Below are 27562 nucleotides of genomic sequence, written 5' to 3' on the forward strand. Positions count from 1 at the left end.
GTGTGCATCTCCTGGTCCACATGCTCCTCATCCATGCCTCCTCCAGCCCCACCTGCCACCCTTGGATGATTTAAAAACCACTGGGGGACCCAGCCACTATCAGGAGCAGCACAGTAGAGCTAGAGTGGCTTCCAGCTTACTAACTGTACATCACTGCCAGTGTGTTCCTGTGGCCCAGAGGAGGTATATTCAGGGCCGTCCCATCCATAGGTGTAAGCTGTGAAACCATTAACTCGTTTTGTGAAACTGACTAGATATCAGTGACTCTTGATTGGATAAGAAGCCTCCTGATAATTGGGCCTTTTTTTTCTAGATGTCCCTAGCCATATTATGAGAATTAAACCAGAAAATGTTCCCTAAGTTCAGCCAAGGACCTTAAACACCAGATTTCCAATAAAAAGATTCCCAAGTGTACTTTTATCTGTGATTTCAAGAAGCCATTCTCTCTTTGGGGGGGGGGGGGGGGGGCAGGGAGAAGGTTGATTCATGAGTTTTAAACTCTTGAGGTTGGAAATGCAGTACATACAAGTTAACAGTGTCTCCCCCTGTGTCCAGGAGCCTAGACAGGGTACACAGTCCTACAAAAGACATGAAATGGAGCAATTGCCTTGATATCCCCATGTTCTCACACTGGGATGCCACCCCACCCAACTAACATCCATGTCCTTGCACTGGAATCCCAATTGCCTCCTCCCAACTAACATCCACACCTCATGCTGGGATCCCTGCCCCAACCTGGGGTGGCAAAAAGCGAAACCCACCATCCCTGCCCCCGTTGGCTGGCTGCAGAAGCACATCAGCTTGGCCAGCCCCCTGGCCAGCATGATTTTCATCATGGAGGCAGCCAGCACAGCTTCCCAGACCAAGTGGTGCCCTCTGCAGCTGGGATACCGTGGGTGCTGGGGGCCTGGGTGCTGCTGGAAGCTGTGTGCAAGGGTATATCCCTGCATGCCTCACAGGGCTGATTAAATAACTTTTTCAAAATATTTCATGGTCCAGATTGGGGAGATAGATGGTCCATGGGCTGAGAGGTTGAGACCCCTGTTTTACTTCAAACTTCCCAAAACAATTCACCTTTAGACTGAGCTGAAAAGGAAATTTTTCATAAAATAAAAACACCTGAAATAATGGATTGAAATTAAGAGACAAGGTGAACAAGCTACTCACATATATATTGACCAAAAGAAACAAGGTTTTGACCTACACAGAGTAGTTCTTCAAGTCTTAGAAAGGTACTTTCAGTAGCACAGCTAAATGCAAAGTGGAACAAATAAATTAGCACAGGAGACCTACGAGACCATTCAAGGTAGAATGTCCCATTTACACCTCTGAAGTCATAGTTAAAAAGAGGGAGAGGAGGTGGGGATTATAAATTGTGGTAATAAAACATAAATCCAGTGTATCTGTTCAGGATTTTTAGTGTCTAGCAGATTTATGAAGGTAAGCTCCCAGTCTTTTCTTTTGAAAGTATTGTACTGGTTTCCTTTGAGGATGAGAATTGATAGGTTAGAAATAGAGTGATTGCTTTCTGAAGAGTGTTCACCCATAGGTGCTAAGGTGTTTTTGTCTTTTATCATTTTCCTGTGTGAGTTCATTAAATAGGATAGGGATTGTCTAGTTTCATCCACACCGTTGTTATTGGAGTATAAGCATACTTGGAGGTGGAAGCAGCAGGGGTGATGATGTGATTGGTGTCTGCTATAGACCACCGGATCAGGTGGATGAGGCTTTCTTCAGACAACTGAGAGAAGCTTCCAGATCACAGGCCCTGGTTCTCATGAGGGACTTTAATCACCCTGACATCTGTTGGGAGACCAATACAGCAGTACACAGACAATCCAGGAAGTTTTTTGAGAATGTTGGGATTAACTTTTTGGTACAAGTGCTGAAGGAACCAACCAGGGGCCATGCACAGCTTGACCTGCTGCTCACAAATAGGAAGAAATTAGTAGGGGAAGTAGAGGTGGGTGACAACCTGGGAAGCAGTGATCATGGGATGGTAGATTTCAGAATCCTGACCAAAGGAAGAAAGGAGAGTAGCAAAATACAGACCCTGGACTTTAGAAAAGCAGACTTTGACTCTCTCTGGGTATGTCTACACTACCCCCCTAGTTCGAACTAGGGGGGTAGTGTAGACATACCCTCAGAGAACTGATGGGTAGAATTCCATGGTATGCTTAAATGAAGGGGAAAGGGATCTAGGAGAGCTGGCAGTATTTTAAAGAAGCCTTATTGAAGGCACAGGAAGAAACCATCCCGATGCACAGTAAAACAGTAATGGTTTGATGAGATAACATGATCTTGGTAACTAATTGACCATTCATTATCAGTGGGAAATAGTTCAATGGAGGGATGATAGGAGTTACTATAGATAACTTTCTGGGTGTCTGGCTGGTGAGTCTTGCCCACATGCTCAGGGTTTAGCTGATCGCCATATTTGGGGTCGGGAAGGAATTTTCCTCCAGGGTAGATTGGCAGAGGCCCTGGAGGTTTTTCGCCTTCTTCTGTAGCATGGGGTACAGATCACAGCTGGAGGATTCTCTGCATCTTGGGGTCTTCAAAGTATTTGAAGGCTTCAATATCTGAGATATAGGTGAGAGGATTATTCTAGGAGGGGTGGGTGAGATTCTGTGGCCTGCACTGTGCAGGGGGTCAGACTAGATGATCATAATGGTCCCTTCTGACCTTAAAGTCTATGAGTCTATGAGTCTATAATAAAAGCAAATATGGTAGGTGACCAGATTGGTTTACTGGGGAAATCCTTGGTGACCTTAAACACAAAAAGGAAGCTTACAAGAAGTGGAAACTTGGACAGATGACTACGGAGGAGTATAAATATATTGCTTGATAATGCAAGGGAGTTATCAGGAAGGTGAAAGTGCACTTGGAATTGCAACTAGCAAGGGATGTGAAGGGTAACAAAAAAGGTTTCTACAGGCATGTTAGCAATAAGAGGGTGATCAGAGAGCCTGTGGGGTGCTTACTGGATGAGGGAGGTAACCTAGGGTGTGTCTAAACTACATGGCTCCATCGATGGAGCCATGTAGATTAGGCTGAACGGCAAAGGGAAATGAAGCTGCTATTTAAATAATCGCAGCTACATTTAAATAATCGCGGCTTCATTTAAATTTAAATGGCTGCCACACTGAGCCGACAAACAGCTGATTAGCTGTTTGTCGTCTCAGCGCGCTAGTCTGGACGCTCCCGCACTGACCTGAAAGCCCTTTATTGACATCCCCGTTATGCCTCGTAGGATGAGGTTTACCGGGGAGGTTGATAAAGGGCTTTCATGTCGGCAGGGGAGCGTCCAGACTGCCCTGATCTACCGACAAACAGCTGATCAGCAGAGGGGGCAGCCATTTAAATTTAAGTGAAACCGCGATTATTTAAATCGTGGCTTCATTTCCCTTTGCCGAACAAACAAATCTACATGGCTCCATCAATGGAGCCATGTAGCTTAGACGTACCTCTAGTGACAGATGTTGTGAGAAAAGCTGAAGTATACAATGCTTTCTTTGCCTCTGTCTTCACAGACAAGGTCAGCTCCCAGACTAATGCATTAGGCAACACAGTATGAGAAAGAGGTGGACAGCCCTTGGTTGGGAAAGAACAGGTTAGGAACTATTTAGAAAAGCTAAACATACACAAATCCATGGGTCCAGATTGAATGCATCCAAGGGTACTGAGGGAGTTGGCAAATGTCATTGCAGAGCCCTTGACCATTATCTCTGAAAACTCGTGGAGATTGGGAGAGATCCCAGTTGATTGGAAAAAGGCAAATGTAGTGCCTAACTTTAAAAAAGGGAAGAAGGACGATCTAGGGAACTACAGACCAGTCAGCCTTACCTCAGTTCCCGGAAAAATCATGGAGGGGATCCTCAAGGAATCCATTTTAAAGCACTTGAAAGAGGGGAAAGTTATCAGAAATAGTCCACATGGATTCACAGAGGGCAAGTCATGCCTGACCAATCTGATTAGCTTCTATAATGAGGTAACTGGCTGTGTAGATATGGGAAAGACAGTGGATGTGATTTACCTTGACTTTAGCAAAGCTTTTGATACTGTCTCCCACAATATTCTTGCCAGCAAGTTAAAGGAGTATGGATTGGATACATGGACTGTAAGATGGATAGAAAGCTGGCTAGAATGTCGGGCTCAGTGGATAGTGATCAACGGCTTGATGTCAGGTTGGCAGTCGGTTTCTAGAGGAGTGCCCCTAGGATCGGTTTTGTTCAACATTTTTATTAATGACCTGGATGAGGGGATGGATTGCGCCCTCAGCAAGTTTGCAGATGACACTAAGCTGGGGGAGAGATAGTTACACTAGAGGGCAGGGAGAGGGTCCAGAGTGACCTAGACAGATTAGATGAAACAAAAAACAGGACTATGTAGCACTTTAAAGACTAACAAGATGGTTTATTAAGTGATGAGCTTTCGTGGGCCAGACCCACTTCCTCAGATCAAATAGTGGAAGAAGATTGTCACAACCATATATACCAAAGGATACAAAAAAAAAATGAACACATATGAAAAGGACAAATCAAATTTCAGAACAGAAGGGGATGGGGGGGATCCTCCTTCTGTCCTGAAATATGATTTGTCCTTTTCATATGTGTTCATTTTTTTTTGTATCCTTTGGTATATATGGTTGTGACAATTTTCTTCCACTATTTGATCTGAGGAAGTGGGTCTGGCCCACAAAAGCTCATCACCTAATAAACCATCTTGTTAGTCTTTAAAGTGCTACATAGTCCTGTTTTTTGTTTCATCTACACCAGACTAACACGGCTACATTTCTATCACTATTCTAGACAAATTAGAGGATTGGGTCAAAAGAAATCTGATGAGGTTCAACAAGGACAAGCGCAGAGTTCTGTGCTTGGGATGGAAGAATCCCAAGCATTGTTACAGGCTGGGGACCGACTGACTAAGTAGTAGTTCTGCAGAAAAGGACCTGGGGATTACAATGGATGAGAAACTGGATATGAGTCGGCAGTGTGCCATTGTAGCCAAGAAGGCTAATGGCATATTATGTTGCATTAGGAGGAGCATTGCTAGCCAATTTAGAGACGTGATTATTCACTTTATTCGGCTCTGGTGAGGCCACATCTGGAGCATTGTGCCCAAAAAGGATGTGTACACATTGGAGAGGGTCCAGTGGAGGGCAACCAAAATGAGTAGGGGCTGGAGCACATGACCTATGAGGGGAGACTGAGGGATTTGGGTTTGTTTAATCTGCAGAACAGAAGAGTGAGGGGGGATTTGATAGAAGCCTTCAACTTCCTGAAGGGAGGTTCCAAAGAGGATGGAGAAAGGCTGTTCACAGTAGTGACAGAACAAGGAGCAATGGTCTCAAATTACAGTGGGAGAGGTCTAGATTGGATATTAGGAAGGTGGTGAAGTACTGGAATGGGTTACGTAGGGAGTTGGTGGGATCTCCATTCTTAGAGGTTTTTAAATCTCAGCTTGACAAAGCCCTGGCTGGGTTGATTTAGTTGGGATTGGTCCTGCCTTGGTCAGGGGGTTGGACTTGATGACCTCCTGAGGTCTCTTCCAGCTCTATGATTCTATTATTCTATTTAGTGCACTGAATGAAACATAACACATGTTGTGATAGACGTACATAGGATCCATGGATCTTGAAAGGTGTATTGTGTAGCGTGTTACTAATTGTAACAATGAACATGTATCTGAGAGTTTTCCATCCGTTGTTCTGGCGGGTTCTGAGGCTGCTTTGAGTTGGTGTGTCTTCACTTGTGGGAAATTTGCTTCTGATGATGAGTTTGAAGAGTTTGTAGCCAAGAAGGCTAATGGCATATTATGTTGCATTGGGGTATTGTTTGAAAGCCAAAAGTGGGGGGGTTAAGGAAAGATTTAGTTTAGGATGGAGTCTCCACCAAATATGGGTTGTAGTCATTTGGCAATACCCTGTATGGTTTCCTGTGAAGGATGGTTAGCGAGAACTAGGGGTGTCTGCAGTCTCTCTTAGCAACAGAAATTAGTCTAATAAAAGGTATTACCTCAACCACTTTGTCTGTCCAGTATCCTGAGACCAACATGGCTTAATGAAAACTGTTTTGTTACCTTCATGGTTGCTCTCCAGGTATGTATATATATAGCCATGTTCTTCCTCTGGTTCACATCACAGTAGGTTCTTCAGTACCTGATGTAATTAAATCCTATTTAAACATCAGTTCTCAAAGACTGTTCACTCAGGGTATGTCTACATTAGAGTTTTTTCAGAAAAATGGTTGTTTTTCTAAAAAAGCTTGTATGATGTCCACACTTTAATTTCATTCTTTTGAAAGAAAATCGAAAGAACAGAGGGGTTTTTCCGACATTGGTAATTCTCATTCTACTTGGAAGAAGCCATTTTCCAAAAGAGCTCTTTCGGAAAAAGGTGTGTGTGGACAGGGAAGAGGGAGTTCTTTCAAAAGAAGAGGAAAAAGCTCAGGTGCCCTGTTGACCATTCCGCCTATAGTAATCACAGCTGAAATGCGAGATAGCATCCATTCAGTGCGGATACTATCTTTCGAAAAAGCAGATGTTTTTTTTGATGAGCTTTTGCAGTGTGGACACTCTCTTTTAGAAGTTTTTCAGGAAGATCTCTTCTGGAAAAACTTCTTCTGAAAGAAGCCTGCTGTCTCAACATAGCCTTATATGACATAATCTACTGTTTGAGATTTTTGAGTCTAGAAGCAGTTCAGAAATTGGTGGTATTTATCTTATGTGTAAAATTGTAGACTTATTTGGGAAGCGTCAAATTCTTCTCTTTGGTGTACATACATAATTCCCATTGGACTCAGCAGCAGATCAGAACATATATCAGCAGATTTTGGCCCAGAATTTGTTCTGTCTCAGATTACTTTAAAAGGAACAAGAAAGCTTTTGAATAGAACTTTCTTAAAGATTGCGGTTTGCTATTTTTCTTCCAAATTCTGATGAATTCAATGAAGCTGTCTCTGTGTATATACATGTAAAATCCATAATGTTTCATTGCATAAAGTATACAAATAAAATGCATCTTTCTTTGGTTGCTCTGATAGCTGTAAGTGAGGTTTAAAGGGCAGTGAAATTTATTTTCTCAATTATGTCATTGCTCTGCAGCAGATAAATAAAGATGCTAAGTTATTCTTTGTTTGGTCCCCCAGTCAATGCTGATTCCTCCGTTTCAGTCTTTTGAGGCCTTATGCTGCATTTTGCAAAAGAGTTCCACCCTTGCAGATCCTATGGCAAGTTCACAACCTTTGATTAGAGGTTGCTATGTATAGCTGACCCCTTCATTTGCTGTTTAGAGCATTAAACCCATTCTCAGCACCATAATCATCATCATCTTCATCCTCCTCCTCGTCCTCCTCACTTGTTGTTAATAATGACATTATTGCTACTGCTGTTTATTTCTGTAGCACCTGGAAGCCCCAGTTACAGAGCAGGTCTCTCTTGTGATAAAGGCTTATGAATGCAGAACAAAAAGGTTGATGACCCCAAAAGCTTACAATCCAATAATATTGATAATAATTGCACAAGCAAAAACTAAGTTACAAAACCATTATTGAGGTTGCGAAGTCAAGACCTCAAAAGTTGGAAATACCAAATAAAGGTTGTTGGAACAATTCAACCCACTTTATGTGTGTGTTTATTACATGATCACATACTATCTTCTCATAGAACCTCTGCCTCATTCAATGCACAGGATAGACAATGCTCATTGAATGAACTGTTAGTCTTTATTGTTTGCTTTGTTTTGTTTTTTCATCATTGTTCAGTGTGTGGCTCCATTCATTATTTTTTGCACACTACTCTAATTCTGCTCTGGAGACAGAATAATTCATTTCCTCTCAGTCTTTCCTCTGTTGCCCATCACTATATATCTGTGTGCTTCACAACTAATCTAAGTGTCTCTTCATAATTTCCTATAAGGGGAAATGATATTATCTTCATTTTATAAGTATGACACTGAAGCACATATTAAGGTTAAAAATGTCCACTCATTTTGAGTGTTGGGCAGTTGTGAGTGAAGTTGAGGGTGCCTTTGATGGCATGGTAGAGTGGTAGAATGGGAAATAGAATTGAGGAGTCCTGGTGCCCAGTCCCATAGCCTTAAGACTAACATGCACTCTATGCTATTTTGGTACTGCTTCACTGTTTTCTAATTTGCCTATACATATGGCACACTTTATCATGGAAATGAATAGTCAGCTTTAAAAAAAAAAGTAATGTGGATTAGTCCAGGAGTGAGTGAAATGTCTAATACCCTTGTCTGAAAGTTGCCTGGCTGTGTGCAACTGTTTCTAAACAAAATGTTGCCTCTATAATACCGAATGCATAACCCTGCATTATAGTTTAATGACCTGTGAAATGTTATTTTTTAAAAATAAATCTCTTTTAGGGTTATGTGACTTCTAATATGTCTCTGAATTCCAAAAAGGACACTGTCAAGGTGATGCATCCAAAATTTAACCAACCTTGAAATGTCCACTTTTAATGTAAAAGTTCTCTGTATTAATTTTTCATCTTCCTGCAATATAAGCTGTTGCACTGCATACTTTTCCACATTCCAGAAGTGATCCGACAACAATAAAACCAAGTTGTACAAGTGGAATCTTCCTGGTCCAGCAGCCTTGGAACTTGAGCAGTCCCAAAACACAGAGTTTGCTGGACCAGAGGAGATGAAGACTCTCCTCCTAGCCATCGGCTCTGCTCCCTGCCACCAGCTCCGCTGCCCCCAGCCCTGCCAGAGCTGCACTCCTGCCTGGGGCTGGGGCTGTGCTCCTCACCACTGGGTCATCAGTCCAGGCTGCTCCCTAGCCACCAGACCCGTTGCCCCCTGCAGAGCTGGCGCTCTGCTTCTTGCTGTGCCAGCCCTCCTGGGGCTGCACTTTCTGTCCCTGCCAGACTCATTGCCTCCAGCCTGGGCAGGTCTGTGCTCTTCTCTGTGCTCACCTATCCAAGGCTGTGATCCCAGCCTGTTAGTCGGTGCTGCTCTCCTGGGTGCTGACTCTGCTGCCTCCTGACAGAGGCTGCAGTCCCTGACACCAGCCCCAGCCCCTGAACCTCACCAGCTGTGGCTCTCTGTTGCCTGACAAGAGAGTCCCAAATTTTAGAGGTTTAACCTGTACTATGGTCTTCTTCTGTATATGTAATGTGGACGTTTTTACTCATGTTGCATGTTTCTTCCTATAACACAAATATTAAGCTAGTATCCCTAAGCCCATTCATAAGGCACCCAATCACAACGGTGTTCCTTATATTTATTTTGTTGATTTCTGATGCTATTCACTTGAAACTCGCTCTGCTTGCCAATGAAGATGTTAGGGTTCTGTGATACAGCATGCTGAGTCCACTGCTCCTTGAACTCACAGAATCTACTAACATGCCAACAATGCTAACAATGGCTGTGGTTCTCAGTGTTACTTAGGCTGCTACTTTGGGATGTTTTGACAGGAATACTAAGTATATTGAATATAACTCAGGCCGTAACTGGTGGAAAGTATAAAAGACCTAGATTATATGTAACCTAAAATATATTATGTAAATGCCCACATGTAATTGAGGGCAACAGCTGGCATATCGGTAAAGTCCTGCAAATCTGCAGATATCCAATTTATATCCATGGGTTTCCATATCTGTAGATGTGGGTATCCATGGCCCATTTTTGCAGTCTGAGATGCATATTTTGGATCTAGAACCTTTGCAGATATCCGCCGATCAGTTTTGCAGATGCAGGTGCAGATATGGATACCAAATTTGTATCTACATAGGGGCATGTACTTGTCACAAGTCTTGTCCACTCAGGCATTCCCATTCAGACCCATCATAGAAAAGTGAATTATGCCAAATGAGTAAGGCAAAGCTACAGCTATGGAATACTTCCTCTCAAGGTTAAAATGATGTTATTTATACATTTATATAATCTGTATGATTGTATTACAGAATATTGGTAATTTAGGACATTTGGATTAAAATGCTGATGTCTCCATAATAGTCAACTTTATTAGTAACTTCTGAAGACCAGTTACAGTATCAGATATTTCCTTATGATTTCAATGGAAAAAGAAGTTGTAAGATGTCGTTACAGCCTGATTCTTTTGCTACTTGCATTGGTTTGCTATTCATTTTAACGGAGATACGTCTTATTTACCCTCTGTGTTAGTAGGAGTAAAATCAGGTTTTCATTCTCTATTGCTGCATGTATCCCACAGTAAAAATGGACATTAACTAGCAAATTTGATATTATAAAAAACATTCCTGTTCATCATTTATATAGGGCAATCATTCTGATTTCCAAATTTGTCTTCAGATATGAGGTTGTCTTTTTTATTGGAGTAATGGTACCTTGGAAAGGTTGTTCGATATTGAAAGTTGCCTGCAGAACAGATTAGAAGAGAGGCTTATTAAGTCATTCCAATTAAGCCACACATTGACTGGGCCCTGACTATTTGAGGGATTGATTCTCTCTTTTTCCAGTTAAAACATAAACTAAACGTACAGATCCTCTTAATTTGAAAGGTGGGGTCTTTGAGTGAACTGACTCCCCCTTGGTCTAAAAGAGACATTTTTTTGTTCCTTTTGAGCAGAAACTTGAAAACATTCTTCTGCCTTTTACCATGTGGAGTGGAGTGAGGATTTTGAGGTAGGATCCAAAAGGTCTTATTATTTATGATGGCTTTAGAGTGCTGTATAAATTCTACTATGTAGTTATGCTTTGGGATATCATGGTATCATGCTATATTATCGTATGTTGGTTTACGAAGGGGTCTATTCCCCACTTGGAATGAGGCCCAGTGGGTCCAATCAGCCAATCAAGGACCAAGAAGGAACATGCAAGAAGGAGTTGATTATAAGGAACATCACATGTGAGGGAACAGGTGGGACTTTCATAGAACAAGAAAGCAGGAAAAAAATTGTGTGGTGGGGCAGGTGGAGGGTTGGAGTCAGCAGTGAAGAAGCCTAAAATTTCTCTCCCTGAGGTAAGGCAAAAGGAATGGATAATAGGACTTCATAAGGAAGTGTTTAACTAGTAGTCCCAAGAGAAAGCAGGTTGATGAAGGAAAAGCTTCAAATAGTTCAGGGAAGAGAGCAGCAAGGTTATTGAAGAGCTAGACCTTAACTACTTGCTGGGCTGGGATTCAGAGTGGAGGGAGTTCCCTAGGCATCCACTGCAGAGTGTATTGCTGGGGTAGTGTATGGGAGTGACATAGTCAGGATAGTTGGTGTGATGACTGTGTGAAGCTGTTTGGACAGGGAAATCACAATGTGATCTGGCCACAGGACTAATTCATGAAGCCACCATACTGTGATTCAGTGAATGAAAGAAGAGCAGCAAAGGCGGAAGACCAGAAAGAGGATGGTGTTGAACTTGGGTGGAGATAATTCCCAAACTCATGAGAAAGGGGTGCCACCCAGTGGTGAACTTGGCATCCCATGACAGATTATATAAAGTGGCTTGGTTGTCAGATCCTTTGTATTTTGAATTAACTGCATTTACTCATCAGTTTGTTGTTGGTATTTTTAGAGTTCATATGCGTGCTCTACTGGATTTTAAATAGAGATATAAATCATATGAGTGAACTTCAACATACAAGAATTGGTCTTCAGATCCTTTGCACCACCGATATTTATAGCAGAGTTTGTATCAACTGTGGGTTACAGGAAAGTACTGTTTTTAACATTACTCTGGAGAGGAGAGATGCCCTAAATATGTGTAGACTATTTGATCTCACGGGAGCAGGAAAGATCAGGATCACATTGATCCAAGCAGGATCAACACACCTAAGCCAGTACTCAGTATCTACATTGTCTCACACTGCTCATACCAGAGAGCTTATTTTCTATTTTGCTTTCCATTCTTCTGTGCTCTGGTTTTGTTCTATTGAAAAGAATTACATGAAACTGATAGGAGGATCATGTCCTTTCTACTCTTCTGTGGGAATCTCAATGATGGATACTTGAAAACAGAGGGAAATGAGACTAAACTTTTTGTCAACACCTGCAGATAAATCTTTTGGAAGCGACTCATAGTCTTGGTCCAGAAATAGGTATAGTTTTTCTCTTTCTCCTGATGTACTAAGACATTCCTTTTCAAATCCAACAGGACAATAATGCATTCTCTTTTAACCATGTATTGTCTTTAAATATGAGACATCAGCTGTGGTGACCAGGAATATACCTCTAACTAGAAAAACAAACCAGGAAGGTGTGTGATAAAAACAAGAATAGATTCAAGGTCACAATGGGAGTGGAACTTACTTTTTGCTTCCATCTTTACATCTTATGGCAGCAGGGAGAGGTGTAGTGACTTCTCATTTTACATCTGAAATTTGAGCCCATTTGTTAGTTTTCTGTCTATCATGTCAAGCTTTACTCTTCAGAGATTCTTCAGAGACATCTTAGTGCTCTGGAGATGTGGATTCAAGAAGACACTCAGTAGACACACAAATGTATGATGTTGAAGCTACAGAAAAAAAAGTTATCTGTTCCACTCTAACGGCTTTTGTTTTTTCCAGGTATATTTAACAATAATAGTTGCGGGAGGCAGAGCATGTAAGTGATTTTACTTCTGGAGCCATATGTACAGCAGGATACAACATTCTGCTTAGCTACTTCAGAGGGCATGAAAAGGGAGAGCATCTGCAAGACTGATGCTGAAGATGGGGTTGGAGGTAAGAGTGCTTGGCTATCACTTGTCCTCACCCCAGCTGACTCAGTGATTAGGATATCTTTATAGAGAATAGATTTGGAAAGCACAGAAGAGGCCCAGTTTACCTCTCTCTTATTAGAGTGTTACTCTGGTTTTACTCCATTAAAACTGAGTAAACTGCAGTAATTCAGAGGTTACTCAAGCTATTAGAAGAATGGATGGTAAGGATACTTCCTATATGAACTTTTGGCTCCAACGTTCACATTATTAACAAGCTAAATTACACAGAAGTTTGCTGGATGGAACTTTTACCATTCCCATGTTTAGATCTCTTTTAACAAAACATTTCATTCTTTTTTACTAGTTCTTGATATCTCTACCACTTTTCTTCCCTTTCAGCTCTTATGCAGGGTCTTTGATTAGCAATTTTTTTTCTGAAGTCTGGTTGAGGTTCCATTCAGTGGCCCTTAACAATGTCCTTTAACAGGCTATGGAATACATGAGTTATTGATATGAGATGCTCCTTCTCTCAGTGTTACTGATATTAGACACTCCTTTATTCAATGTTTAGAGTTACATCTTTTCCCTTGAACTTTGTGGTTTCAAAAGCATTGTTTGAAAGCCACACTTTCAATGTGACAGCTTATAGCAATATCACATAACTGCAGGGCCAACCCTGACTTTGATGAACTTGACTGCATCTTGCGTTCCAGAGAACTAAAATCAAGTTTCACAAATGTTTTTTGATATTGCATTATCCATTCATGTCATTTTCTTAAATATCCTCCCTATTTACCTCTCACTAACTCTTTCCATCTTTCCTGGTTTTATTATCAGTCTCTTTACTATGGCTTGAGGTGGTCTTCCTCTTAGTTGCCTATGCAATTTTTCATGTAACCTTGTTCTTCTTTCAACCACACTCCAGAGACTTCTTAACCTTTGCTTGTGCTTTTTCACATCACTCTTAAAGATTTGTCCCTCTGTGCCTCTTGCTCCTCTCATCATGTGAAGAAGTGGATTATGCCCATGAAAGCTCATGGTATTATGTATATTTTTGTTATAGATAAGGTGCTACAGGACCACTCATTTTTTAAGTTTTCTTAAAAATAGTCCAGCCTGTAGTGAGGATCTTTGGATCCCCCTTGGTTACTTTGCCAAATGCATATGACAGCACTCAGTATTGTGCAGTGGCTGATATCAACAGCAGTTCTATTTGTTACAGAAAGGAACTGAATTTCTTCATCTTGTCTTAAAGAGTTTGTGAGCGTTCCTAGGTATTATGCGGTAGTAAGCTTCAGTATGGAAGCAGCACCAATATCAGCTTCCCAGCTATAACAGAGGTAGCAGTCAGCATCATCCAAGACCTTATTAGAAATAGATTCCAGTTCAACTTTCTGTCTGTATTCTCCATGTCCTATCCACTAACATCACAGAAGGGAGGAGTAACATGAGAATTGTGTATCAATATTTCAGATGTGAAAAGCAAGTGTATCCTCATGACATATATACAATCGATACCAATATTACACCAATTTTTACTGTGTATGAAAGATATTAACAACAATGAGACTAAAGCAAAAGCACCAATAAAGAGTCCCCTTTCTCACATGCCCACCAAAAGCTATTCAGAGAGAGAACTTAAAATACTTCAGGTTCCCTTTCTAAGGTGCCTTATTCCATGTTCCTTCAAACTCTCTGCCTAAACTGCCAAAAATAGACCAATTGGTGTTTATTATATAGGAAGTTTTATAAACTAAAAGATTATATGATAGTTTATTGTATACTGACTCCTAAGATATTAATAAACCATGTTGCCACCTGCAGCTCATTGCACCTTTGTGAGATGCTTGCTAACAACAATAATTTTGCCCCATTTCGGAAAAGCTGGAAGGCTCATACATAAACTCCCTTTTTTTCTTTTCTGCTGCCCTGGACTTACTGTTGTGTTCTCATATTGTGTTGCATGTACAATGAATGCATGTTTGAGATTTCTTTTTTTTTTTACAGTAGTACAGTAGCAATTTTAACATGTGATGGTATAATTTATTTTTAAGTATCTGACTGATACTAAGAACATAAGAATCTCCATATTGGTTCAAATCAAAGGTCCATCTACCCCAGTATTCTGTCTTTTGTCAGTGGCCAATGTCAGGTGCCTCAAAGGGAATGAACATCAAGTGATCCATTCCTTGTCAACCATTCCAAGCCCCAGCAAACAGTTGAGGGACACTATCCCCACCCATCCTGGCTAATAGCCTTTTGTGGACTTATCCTCCATGAATTTTTCCAGTTCTTTTTTGAACCTCATTAAAATTATGGCCTTTACAACATTCTCTGGCAAGGAGTTCCACAAGTTGACTGTGTGCTGTGTGAAAAAATATTTTATTTTCTTTGTTTTATACCTGCTTCCCACTGAAATTAAATAATAAATTCAGTGTGACTCATTAAACTTGAATTCCTAAATATCCATTTATCAAAATATAGTGTAATGGGGCATGAAGTGAAAGAAAAAGAGCTGATTGGACAACTAGGCTCTCAGGTGCTCAGAGCCAAGGGACCGACATCCTTCCCCATCATGGCAATGAAAACTTTCAATAAAATTCCCAGGCTTCTGGTTGAGAGTTAGCATTGCATGAGGAATTATCATTTCCAAAATGTCTGGACCTACTGGAGTTGTTATACCTTGTTATTCATTTCACTATTTTCTTTTGCTGTTGTCTGAAAAAAATGTGGGCATTATTTCTGTGAAACATCTCTGAAATGGGTCTGGCTTCTTAGTGGACAATCTTACTGCTGCTCTGTGCCACATAGTGATTATTCAAGTTGCATTCCTATCTGCACATGAATGCCCTGAAATCTCTCTTCTTGCTTGCACCTGTTTTAGTGGTACAGGTATCGGATAGTTCTGAAAACCAAACAAAAGTTTTGTGTATGCTGTTGTGATTACTAGTTATTTTCTAAATTATGCTTTGTTACTAACAATTTGTGCAGTGCTTTGTGCAATAATTTCCATCCCTTGCTTGAGAATTACTTTAAATAAAAGGTTCATGCCACTCAATTCTTAGGTATATATAGTTGTAGATGAATTTACCACAAAATTGTATTAAAATGAACAATTTTGTACACTGTATATAATATGCAGATTTCATTGTTCTGCAGAGGGTTTTGACAATTCAAAATGGATATGGAATGGAAAGTTTATTCCAAAGACACATCCATTTCCTTTAAGTGGATTTTTTAATCTTCTTTTAGCATATGTAATTACTGTGATTTAATATGTGAGTCCAGAAATTACATATGCAAATTGTATGCATAAATTTCTTGGACATGCAAGTTGCACATTTACAGCTCTACAAATCTGGGCCTTTTAGTATGCACATGTATTGGGTAGATAGTATCTAAGAAATGGCTATTTTGACTCAGAAATATTCTTAAGATCTGGTTTTCAGATCTTTATTTATCTTGATATTATGAATGCAACTTCGTTTTACGCATTTTTGCTCCGTCTCCTGACACAGATAACTTTGTTACCAAAGGTTTTCTTCCCCCTTCTGTATTTCACTGCTCATGCTTCTAGCAGTTAATATATGTAATCAGTATTGTTTGTGTTCAGAGCTTTAATTCCAAGATGACTTCCCTTGGCTTGCCTTTCTGTTGCATTACTAATTTGGTTATGTAGCTCAGCACAGCTAAGGCCATTTAAAAGCATTTTCCATGTCAGTCTCTGGAAATGTAATGTGGGCTGTAATCAATAAGAGAAGGGTGGAATGATAAAAAAAAAAAAAAAAAAAAGGACTGTGGGTAAATCTGCTCACCCTGGAACCTACTTCACCTTGCTAAATTATCTGCAAGGAACTGAATGTTGCTCCTCTAATTTTGAATTATAATGGAGCTGTACATGAGAGAATATCTTAATCATCATGTGTAGGTTGGGAACAGATACTTGCAGTTTGATACATTGAAGCCTGCATGGCGGTGGGAAGCTCCACAAATATTGAAAATGTATATGGAGACATGTTATATTTGCTGGTCTCAGGTACAACTGAGTGAATTATTCACTGCATATATTTTCCTAGACATATTTAAACTCTCTTTCTGGTAATAGAATTCCCATAGGCAGTCAGTGATCTACTTGGCTGTCCTCATAACACAAAATGTATTCAATTATGTGTTATTTTTACATTGTGGATTGATGATGAGCTGTTTGTGTTTGGTACTTGATATTTAAATTGGGTTGGTCATATGTTAAACCTTGTGTGTCTTCCCCAAAAACAAAACATAGGCTGCATTCAGTAAAGGAATGGCCTAAAAAGGGGAGGTTTTGCCTACAACTCCTGTGCCCATAGTTAACTATTGATTAATCCTGTTTATTACAGTGGTGCTTATAAACCAACCAAAAACAAGAACCTATTGGGTTAGGTACCATAGAAACATAAAAAGAATAGACAGTTCCTGACCCAAAGCCCTGAAACTCTAAATAGTCTTTTTATGGTATTCAAAGTGAATTTTGTACTATGATATTAAACCAGTCTGGGTTTAGTTCTGGTGGTGACAGTTTAAAGCTTAAGTGGGTGACCGTCACCTTTGCTACTTGCTTCTGAGTTAATCTTCAGGAACACACAAAGACCGAAAGTAGTGACCACATATACATTCACAAGTACAAGCTCTGGACAGTTTTACAAGTTTTATTAAAGTTACAATTAAAGTAATGATTATCCAAACATATAGACATTCTGTACAGGCCTATGCACAAGTTACAAATATTGTTATAATCACATCCTTAGCAATAGTGTTAGGGTCTTTTGGGTCGCTCATGGCTTGATCATCAGTAGAAAGTGTCCCATAGAGAGCTCAATTTTCTTATTCTGGGTATCTCTTTTTTATAGTGTGATTCAGTCTATGCCTACATTATGTGTCCATGAAAGTATCAGCCTTCTTTTCTCTTATTGGTCTGTGTTCCTGGGAAACTTAAAAGACTCAAATTTTCTATAAGCGGTGTAAATTCCCTTTATTCTCATTAACGTACAGCCTGTATCCTGTGGTTAAGACATCTGTGAGAAACTGATGTGCCTTCATGGTATTTTTATGATCTAATATTTATCTTCTGGGTAATTTTTTGCAATAGTACATGTTGGCATCTCATTTTCCATAATCTTAGGGTGTCAGGTTGTTTTCTGATTACTTATGTCATCATTTCATGCCTCTAAGGCCTAAAATAGCTAAGATAAAGACTTGTAGACTTCAACTTACAGATTCTTGTGTTTCAGCTTGATTTACTCATGTGTAATACTTGGCTCCTCTAAATACTGCTCCATCTTATATTTTATAATCCTACAAATTAACATACAATGAATATATGTAATATAACATTGATTAATCATAACATCGCATAATAAATGGATAATAAATTAAAACCATTGGCTACACAAGACAAATACAGGTTGAGGAAAAAGGACAGAGATTATAAACTGAAATCACTGCAAATTATTTACACCGTGTATTTGAATGCAGTTTGTCCTACTGTGCTTGAATGAGTTTATCTTAGGTGCAGCCAAACAGAGTGTTAGGTAAAAAAAGGCCGTAATACTCCTTTCTATACAATCATCTTGGATTGACTGAAGACCAAAATGTCTCTTAAATAATTTAGAGCACCTTGGGGGATAATATCTGTTGGGAAATCCTAGGTTGGTCTTTCAAGGCAGCTTTCTGTTGTCTTTGTCTTTCTCCGCCCAAGGCTGAAAATCTGGCCATGTGATTGGGGGAGGGGAAGGAGAAGCAATTCATAAACGCTATCAAGTTCTTGACACAATCCAAGGTGAAATTCTGTCAATTTTTAAAATCACAAAACAACAAGCATTTCCTATAGCAGAAATGGTGAATTTTGTCCTCTCCCACATTCATGTGCTTTCAAAAAACTCACTAACAGAGTGACGTTTTCACATACCCAAACTAAAAGTGAAAATTAATGTGATCTAGTGCTTGTAATTCTGTCAGTGCCGGTCGATTTTTAAAAGTATCTGCTAGAACATTTTGAGCACTGATCCCTCATTTCATATTAAGGATGATGGCAACAATAATTTCTTCACTTAACTCTCCATCCTAAATTATTAAAAATCGCTGAAATTTTTGTGGGTACTCATTCAGGGCTGAAAGGGGAGGGCATGTTTTGAAAGCCTGCATTTGTATTCTCCCATATTGTCACTGAAAGCTTGTTTCTTGTTAGGCCCAAATATTGCACCCAAGTTCATATAAAGTTCCCACTAACTTCACTGGGACTCTACATAGGTAGCAGGATTTGACTGCACATAGCTCATGATACGACTGGGATCTTTGTAACTGCTAAGATTTGAAGGTGTTACATAGTAAATAATTGAACAAGTGGACTGTGATATTACAGCTATTCAAAAAGTAATATTTTGCAGCGCCATACCACTTTATCATCTAAGTATCTCGGAACACTTAACAATCAGTAATTGCATTTTACAAACCCCTGGTGAGATAGATAAGTATAGCAGCACATGTTATAGCTGAACAGATTGAATCATGCAGGTGTTTCTTGCCAAAGGTAAAACAAGATGATTGTGATAGACTTGGGGAATAGAAATGAGGTGTCCTGGCTCCTAATATTGTACTTTATTTACCCCTCTGACATCACTGTCCCATATTTATTACTGGCAGACATTGTCACAGTACTGGGCAACTACACTTTTATTTCCCCTCTGAAGATGAGAGAGGGTACTTACTCACAGGCTTCCAGCTCCCTGGCTGTCTCCTCAATTGGTTGGAGACACATGCTTCACTCCTGCATAACCAGCATATTTACAGGATGCACAATTCTCTGATTATAGTCTAAATTCACTAGCAAAGTCAAAAGGCCTATATCGACCAGCTTTGCCTTTGTCCCTAGAGATGGTGAATAATGCAATTGTCATAACTGTAAATTACCACACAGCATTTCCTATGCAATCCTATTTTATTATTAGGATATAAGCATTACAGATAATGAAATAATAGAAGAACCTACACAAAAGCTAATAAGCTTCCTAGAGATCTTCCCAACTTGCTCCAACGTGGGCTTTGGCAGGTGACTCTTTCAAAAGAGGTCTCTTTTGTGGTCACAATTCATAATAATGTTAATTTAGAACTACATATATATAGTTTAGAGACAATTAGATAATTTGCATCAAATAAAGTACACAAGAAAATTATACAAATTAATGAATATTGTATTTGATTAATATTTGTTTCTATTTGATTAGCCTTAGTTTTGTTTCTTTACTTTTTGACTCCAATGCTGATTTTTTTTTCCTTTGCTGCTGTGTGTTCTTAGGAAAATCATTTAATCTCTCTGCGTCTCTATTCCCAATCTCTAAAATGAAGATAATATTTACAGTGTAAGACCTTAGGTGCAGGATGTGTGCAGCATCTAATGTAATGGGACACTAATTCCATTGCTAATGTAATACAAATAAGAAATAATAAAATATATAAAATAAGTATTCTCAAAGTATCACAGCTTATTTCCTTGTTGGTATTTGGTAGCAGTATCAGTTCTTTTGACTGTATGAATTTGAAATCCTTCAACTAAGGTTTTGTATTGTTAAGACATTTTAAGGGCAGTTGGTGGGTTGTGAAGGGTGCTAAATTCCTACTAAAAGAGAAGTGCATTGTAAATTCATAAATACTGTCTTGTTCAGGTTGCACGTACAGTAGGCATGTTAACTGAATTGCCCTGGGCTTCTTTTAGTTTAGTTCTTTCCTTTCTCTATCTGGCTATGTCTTTCAATTAGGCCATGTCTACACTAGGACATTCTTTCAAATTTACTAACTTCAACTTATGGACTCCAGATTTAACAAATTTGAACTTGTGTGTCCTCCCTACAGGGAAGCATTGAAATTAGTCTGAGGCAAGCTTTGTTAATGTGGACATGCTACCTCAGATTCGGAGCCCCAGGAAGCCGTCGGGGGGGCTGCAGGAGCCTCCTGGAGGCCAATTAGTTCAAATTAGTGGCACTCGAGTGTCTGCACTAATGTTGTTTTGGACTTACGAGTTCAGAATTAGTGTTATTCCTCATGAAAAGCAGAACTACAGAGTTTGAATTCTGCAGCCCCTTATTTTGGAATAATGGATTTGGTAGTGTGGACATACCGCTTACAAATTCGAACTTGGGGGCGGGGAGTGTTATTTTACACTAAGATCCTAGTGTAGACCTGTCCTTAGAGACTGTAATATGAAAGGCAGAAGGTAACATCAGACTTTAAAATACCACCTCTGCATTGTTTTAATATGCTTTCCTCTCAAGCACTAATATTTTCATCATATAAAGCCCAGCCTCTCTGCCTCTCTCTCTCTCTCTCTCTCTCTCCCCCTCTCTCTCTCTCTCTCTGGGTATGGCTACAGTGTGTGTGTGCGGGGGAGGGGTTTGAAACAGGTATTCAAATAGTGCTTGCATTTGCATACCTTCTTCCATTTTTTTTCCCGGAAGAGGCTTTTCCACCATTTGGCCCCGTCTACACAGAAAAGCCTCTTCCAGGAAAAAAATGGAAGAAGGTATGCAAATACGAGGGCTATTTGCATACCTCTTCTGAAAACCCCCCACACTGTAGCCGTACCCTCTGAGATGGATTTCTATTGATTGCATAGCCATGTTTGTGGTTAGGACAGGATTTGCCTCTCTAAATTCTTTGTCTATAAGTTGAATGGTCACAATATGAAGGGCTGAGGTTTTTTTTTTTTCATTTAGAAACGCAAGAAAAAAATGAAATAATTATGTTCTTCAAAATCCTGCCCTGTGTAAGCACCTTCATTTTTTAATGCCATGTAAAGTAGATTGACTTGTATTCATCACCCAGAGAATTCTGTTCCTCATGATCTTTCTTTTTGTGTGTGTGCATGTGTGTTTGTTTTTATGTGCAGGGCAGGAGAGAATTGGAAAAGATTCCCACTATGAGCAAGAGGGGAAAGTTCAGTTTGTGATTGATGCTGTGTATGCCATGGCTCATGCCCTCCATCATATGAACAAGGATCTTTGTGCTGATTACCCTGGGATCTGTCCGGAGATGGAACATGCAGGAGGCAAGAAATTGCTGAAGTATATACGCAATGTTAATTTTAACGGTGAGTCCAATGCAATGCATATCCATAGCACTTCAGGGGATGCAAGATTTTAAATTTAATTAGTCCCTACATTGTTCATTGTTTCCCTTGATTTCTCACTAGTATAGCCATCATTTAGATAGATCATGTTTAGTATTCATTTGATTGTGTACTGCTTTCCTTGAAGCAGTGACTTATATAAATGTCTAGACTGCAGGTTTCTTCCGGAAGCAGCTTTTCTGGAAGAGATCTTCTGGAAAAATTTCTTTCGAAAGAGAGCATCTACACAGCAAAAGGCAGCTGTAGATGGGAAAAAGCTGAAGGTAGTTTGATTTGGTGCATCATCTCACCTGCCTATGATTCATCCTTCAAATAAAGGTGCTCCTGCTGATCCCTATAAGGACAGTGGTAACTCTAATGCCAGCCTTTCGTCACAGTAAAGGATAGGTTTCATATGTACTTACTTGTGCCAGTGTCTATGATTCTGGCCTAAATACTATAGCAGGATTTCCCCACCTGTGAAATTTTTGTTTCAAGGTTATTTGCTTCATTAACACACATGAGGAGATTCATGTGAGCCCACCTCCAGAGCCAGGACAATTGAACAGTGACAGAAGTTAGGATTCCAAGTAAGCTAACATTTTTTCTACTTGTGATCTTTGCTAATAAATTTAACAGAAAGGGATTTTTGAAAAACTCTTTGTCTCTGCACTCTCCAAGATGGAGATTCAGACTGACATTTTAAAAGCTGGTAGCCTAAAATTAAACAGCCAAGTCTCTTTTTGATTTAAATGGGGACTGAAGTTTCAAGTGCTAACTGGGTGCCATGAAACTCCCATTGAAGTTTGGAGGTAGTCACAGATGCTCGGCACCTCTGAAAATCAGTTTAATGACCCTAAAGAGACTACTCACCAACTAAAATATTTGTATAAGCTAAATTGCTTTGCTGGATCAGGGTTTTATTTAGGTACCTTTCTCTGGCTGTAAGTGTACACTTTTAGGTTCATAAGGCTTGAAATTTCCTAGGAATTTACAATCTAATAAACAGAGAGATAGAGAGAGAAAAGAAAAGGGACTGAGAGACCCAGATGAGGAAGATAAATCTTGTACTTCATGGCTTAACTTCATCACTGTAAAGGTCAGGAAGGATTTTTTTTTTCTCCAAGTAAAGCATTGCCTAATTGGCACAGAGTATTAAAAGAGATGTTTGTTTTACCTCTTTTCTTTGGATTACGTAGTGTTATCTACTGCTGCAAGCCAAATACTACTGGACTAATAAACTGAGTTGATGTGGAAAATCCTATTGTCCTATTTCTGGAAAAGGAATGCAAACAAAGTATTATTTTTGTTTTGTAAAACTTTTCAGGGAAATAAAGTATTCATTCAAATTTTACTAATTTGGCCATTCTAAAATTTTGTAGCAGATCAGTTATATCTCTCTTGAAAAATAAAGCAGTTGAATGGTCATCCAATCCTTTTAAGAGAGCTGAGAAAATAATCTACTTAGTGAAGCTGGCCTTTTTTTCTACCCATGGAATGTCAAAACTGGATTTCAGTTTTCTCAAGTATATCATTTTGTCAATGTATTGTATTCATCCTTTTTTTTCTGATTTTTTTTTCCTCCAGACGTGATTGGTCACATAAGCCATATGGCATTGCTCAACACTAAGAGTATGTCTACACATAGCGCGTAGCTCGAAATAAGCTACACAATTTGAGCTGTGCAAATTGCATAGCTTATTTCGCGATAGCCTATTTCAAAATATGGTGCTGTGTAAAAAGCACTAATTTTGAAATAGGGATTCCAATGAGTCCCTTAATCCTCGTGCAACGAGGCTTATGGGACATTGGAAAAACAAGCCCATTATTTTAAATGTATTTTGCAATAATGGGCTTGCTGTTAAGATGCACAAAATGCTATTTCGGGATAATGAATGGTATCCTGAAATAGCACCACTGCATAAGAGTACCCTTAAGGAGCATATATATAGAGTAAATATACAGAACTTTTGTTTTTGAATTTTTGTTTCCACTCTGTTTTGGGGTATCACACTGAAGGTGAATTTCTTACACACAACTATAATTCACTGAACAGTTTGGATCAGATTGTGACACGTGCGCAAGGGTTGAGGATGGGAAAGGCAGAGGATGAGAACCTTATTTCCTAATGGCATGGCATATTCCAATCCCTTGTTGTTGCTACAGTCTCTGCACTTGGAGAGCACAAATGTCAAATGCGCTTATGAGGGTTCTTGCCATCCATCCCAAAGAGGATCTGGAAGAAGTACTATCCATGGACTAAATGTGTTGCAATCTGTGCTGTCCTCCTGCACACTGAGTCACTGAACCCCTTTTCATGCACCAGCTGGGAAGGGTAGGAGAGCTACACACTGCTTCTCTGAGGACTAGTGGCTGAATGTCACTATTTGACATATACATCATGAAACTTCATAAGAATGACCATACTGGGTCAGACCAATGATCCATCCAGCCCAGTATCCTGTCTGACAATGGTGGCCAATAGCAGATGCCCCAGAGGGAAGGAACACAACAGGTAATCCTCACATGATCCCTCCCCTGTCACTCATTTCCGGTCAAACAGAGGCTAGGGACACCATTCCTACCCATCCTGGCTAATAGCCATTGATGGACTTAATCTTCATGAATCTATCTAGCTCTTTTTTGAACCCTATTAAAGTCCTAGTCTTCACCACATTCACTGGCAAGGAGTTCTCGAGGTTGACTGTGCGCTACATGAAGAAAAACTTCCTTTTGTTTCTTTTATACCTGCTGCCTATTAATTTCATTTGGTGACCCCTAATTCTTATATTGTGGAAATAAGTAAATAACTTTTCCTTGCTCACTTTTTCCACACCAGTCATGATTTTATAGACCTCTATCAAATCCCCCCTTAGTCTCCTTTTTTCTAAGCTGAAAAGTCCAAGTCCAAGTCTCTCTTCATATGGAACCCGTTCCAACCCCCTAATCATTTTTGTTGCCCTTTTCTGAACCTTTTCCAATGCCACTGTATCTTTTTTGAAATGAGGCAACCACATCTGTACACAGTATTCAAGATGTGGGTGTACCATGCTTTTGTATAAAGGCAATAAGATATTTTCTGTCTTATTCTCTGTCCCTTTTTAAATCATTCCTAACATTCTATTTGCTTTTTTGAACACTGAGTGGATGTTTTCAGAGAACTATCCACAATGACTCCAAGATCTCTCTCTTGAGCAGTTGTAGCCAAATTAGTCCCCATCATATTGTATGTATAGTTGGGATTATTTTTTCCAGTATTAATTACTTTACATTAATCAATATTAAATTTTGTTTGTCATTTTGTTGCTCAATCACTTAGTTGGTGAGATCTTTTTGAAACTCTTCACAGTCTGCTTTGGTCTTAACTATCTTCAGCAGTTTGGTATCATCTGCAAATTTTGCCACCTCACTGTTTACCCCTTTCTCTAGATCATTTATAAATAAGTTGAATAGATCCTTTAGGGGCCCCACTAGCTACCTCTCTCCACTCTGAAAACTAACCATTTATTCCTGCTCTTTGTTTCCTGTCTTTTAATTGGTTATCAATCCATGAAAGGCTCTTCCGTGTTATCCCATGACAACTAACTTTACTTAAGAGCCTCTGGTGATGGACTTTGCAAAAGGCTTTCTGGAAAACTAAGTATACTATATCCACTGGATTCCCCACTGTCCACATGTTTGTTAACCCCCTCAAAGAAATCTAGTAGATTAGTAAGGCATGATTTCCCTTTACAGAAACCATGTTGACTTTCCCCCAACAAATTATGTTTATCTATATGTCTGACAATTTTATAGTTTACTATCATTTCAACCAATTTGCCCGGTACTGACGTCAGACTTACCATTTTGTAATTGTCAGGATCACCTTTGGAGCCCTTTCTAATATTGGTGTCAGGTTAGCTATCTTCCAGTCATTAGGTACAGAAGCTGATTTAAAGGATAGGTTACAAACCACAGTTAATAGTTCTGCAATTTACCTTGAGTTCTTTCAGAACTCTTGGGTGAATACCATCTGGTCCCGGTGACTTGTTACTTTTAAGTTTATCGATTTGTTCCAAAACCTCCTCTAATGCACCTTAATCTGGGACAATTACTCAGATTTGTCACCTAAAAAGAATGGCTCAAGTTTTGGAATCTCCCCAATATCATCAGCCATGAAGATTGAAGCAAAAAATTCATTTAGCTTCTCTGCAATGACTTTATCATCTTTAAGTGCTGCTTTAGCATCTCAGTCACCCAAAGGCCCCACTGGTAGTTTAGTCAGTTTCCATCTTCTGATGTACTTAAAAATTATTTTGCTATTACTTTTTGAGTTTTTGGCTAGCTGTCTTCAAACTCCTTTTTAACTTTTCTTGTTATATTTTTACATTTAAGCTGATAACGTTTATGCTCCTTGCCATTTTGCTCACTAGGATTTGACTTCCACTTTTTATCTGTCTCTGCTTCTTTTACTTGGTGGTTAAGCCACAGGAGAACTTTTTTGGTTCTCTTATTGTGTTTTTCAGTTTGGGGTATACACTTAAGTTGGACCTCTATTATGGTGCCTTTGAAAAGTATCCATTATTCACAATGTGCCAGGGATCAAGCTTTTGACCCCAATACACAGTTGAAAAAAAAATCCTGGCAGCTCTGGTCAGCGCCACCACTAGGCTGTTAAAAGTTTGGTTGGGGCAAGTGGGGCAAAATCAAGCTCCCTTACTGCCCTGGTTCCTAGGAAGTTGCTGGCAATGCTGCACAGCTTCCAGCTCCAGCGCCAGCCATGGTCTGGAGAGACATCCCCACAGTTTCTAAGTGTACAAAGGCCCAGGAAAGATCCACACAGTGTACCCGCACCAAGCCCTGGCTCTGAAGCTCCCATTGGCCAGGAATCACAACCAAAGGGAGCTGTGGGGGTGATGCCTGAGGACACGAGCAGCATGTGGAGCCTCCCTGACTCCCTGTTTAGGAGCTGCAGGGACCTGTCATTCAATACCTAAGGTAGCTCCCATGTCCTAACCCTTCCCCCCGTCCCAGCCCTGAGCCCCTTCCTGCACCCCAAACTCCTTAGCCCTAGCTCAGAGCCCCTCCTGCACCCCTAACTCCTCATTCCCAGACCTGCCCCAGAGCCCACATTCCTAGCTAGAGCCTTCACCCCTTCTCATTCCCCAAACGATTATACACACGATTGGAATGTTTGTATGGAAGGGTACAGCTTGCTCAGGAAGGATAGACAAGGGGAAAAGGGAGGAGGTGTTGCCTTATACATTAAAAATGAACACACTTGGAGTGAGGTGGAGATGGACATAGGAGATGGAAGTGGATGAGGCTTTTTTTAAACAACTAACAAAATCATCCAAAGCCCAAGTGGTGATGGGGGACTTCAACTATCCAGATATATGTTGGGAAAATAACACTGCAGGGCACAGACTATCCAATAAGTTCTTGGACTGCATTGGAGGTAACTTTTTATTTCAGAAGTTTGAAAAAGCTACCGGGGGGAAGCTGTTCTAGATTTCATCCTAACAAATAGGGAGGAACTGGTTGAGAATTTGAAAGTGGAAGGCAGCTTGGGTGAAAGCGATCATGAAATCATAGAGTTCACAATTCTAAGGAAGGGTAGAAGTCAGAACAGCAAAATAGAGACAATGGATTTCAGGAAGGCAGATTTTGGTAAGTTCAGAGAGCTGATAGGTAAGGTCCCATGGGAATTGAGACTGAGGGGAAAAACAACTGAAGAGAGTTGGCAGTTTTTCAAAGGGACATTGTTAAGGGCCCAAAAGCAAGCTATTCCAATGTGTCGGAAAGAT

At 39.9% G+C, this 27562-nt stretch overlaps 1 protein-coding gene across 1 annotated transcript in view; it reads left to right on the plus strand.

Moving 5' to 3' along the window:
• Positions 1–27562, plus strand: part of GRM7 (glutamate metabotropic receptor 7) — a 673160-nt gene that overhangs the window by 421738 nt on the left and 223860 nt on the right. Inside the window, exon 8 of the mRNA XM_075938705.1 lies at positions 21558–21758. Within this exon, the coding sequence (XP_075794820.1) occupies positions 21558–21758 (201 nt within the window). The remainder of the gene's footprint in view (positions 1–21557; positions 21759–27562) is intronic.

The sequence above is a fragment of the Pelodiscus sinensis genome, chromosome 11, assembly GCF_049634645.1.
Source record: "Pelodiscus sinensis isolate JC-2024 chromosome 11, ASM4963464v1, whole genome shotgun sequence".
NCBI lineage: Eukaryota > Metazoa > Chordata > Testudines > Trionychidae > Pelodiscus > Pelodiscus sinensis.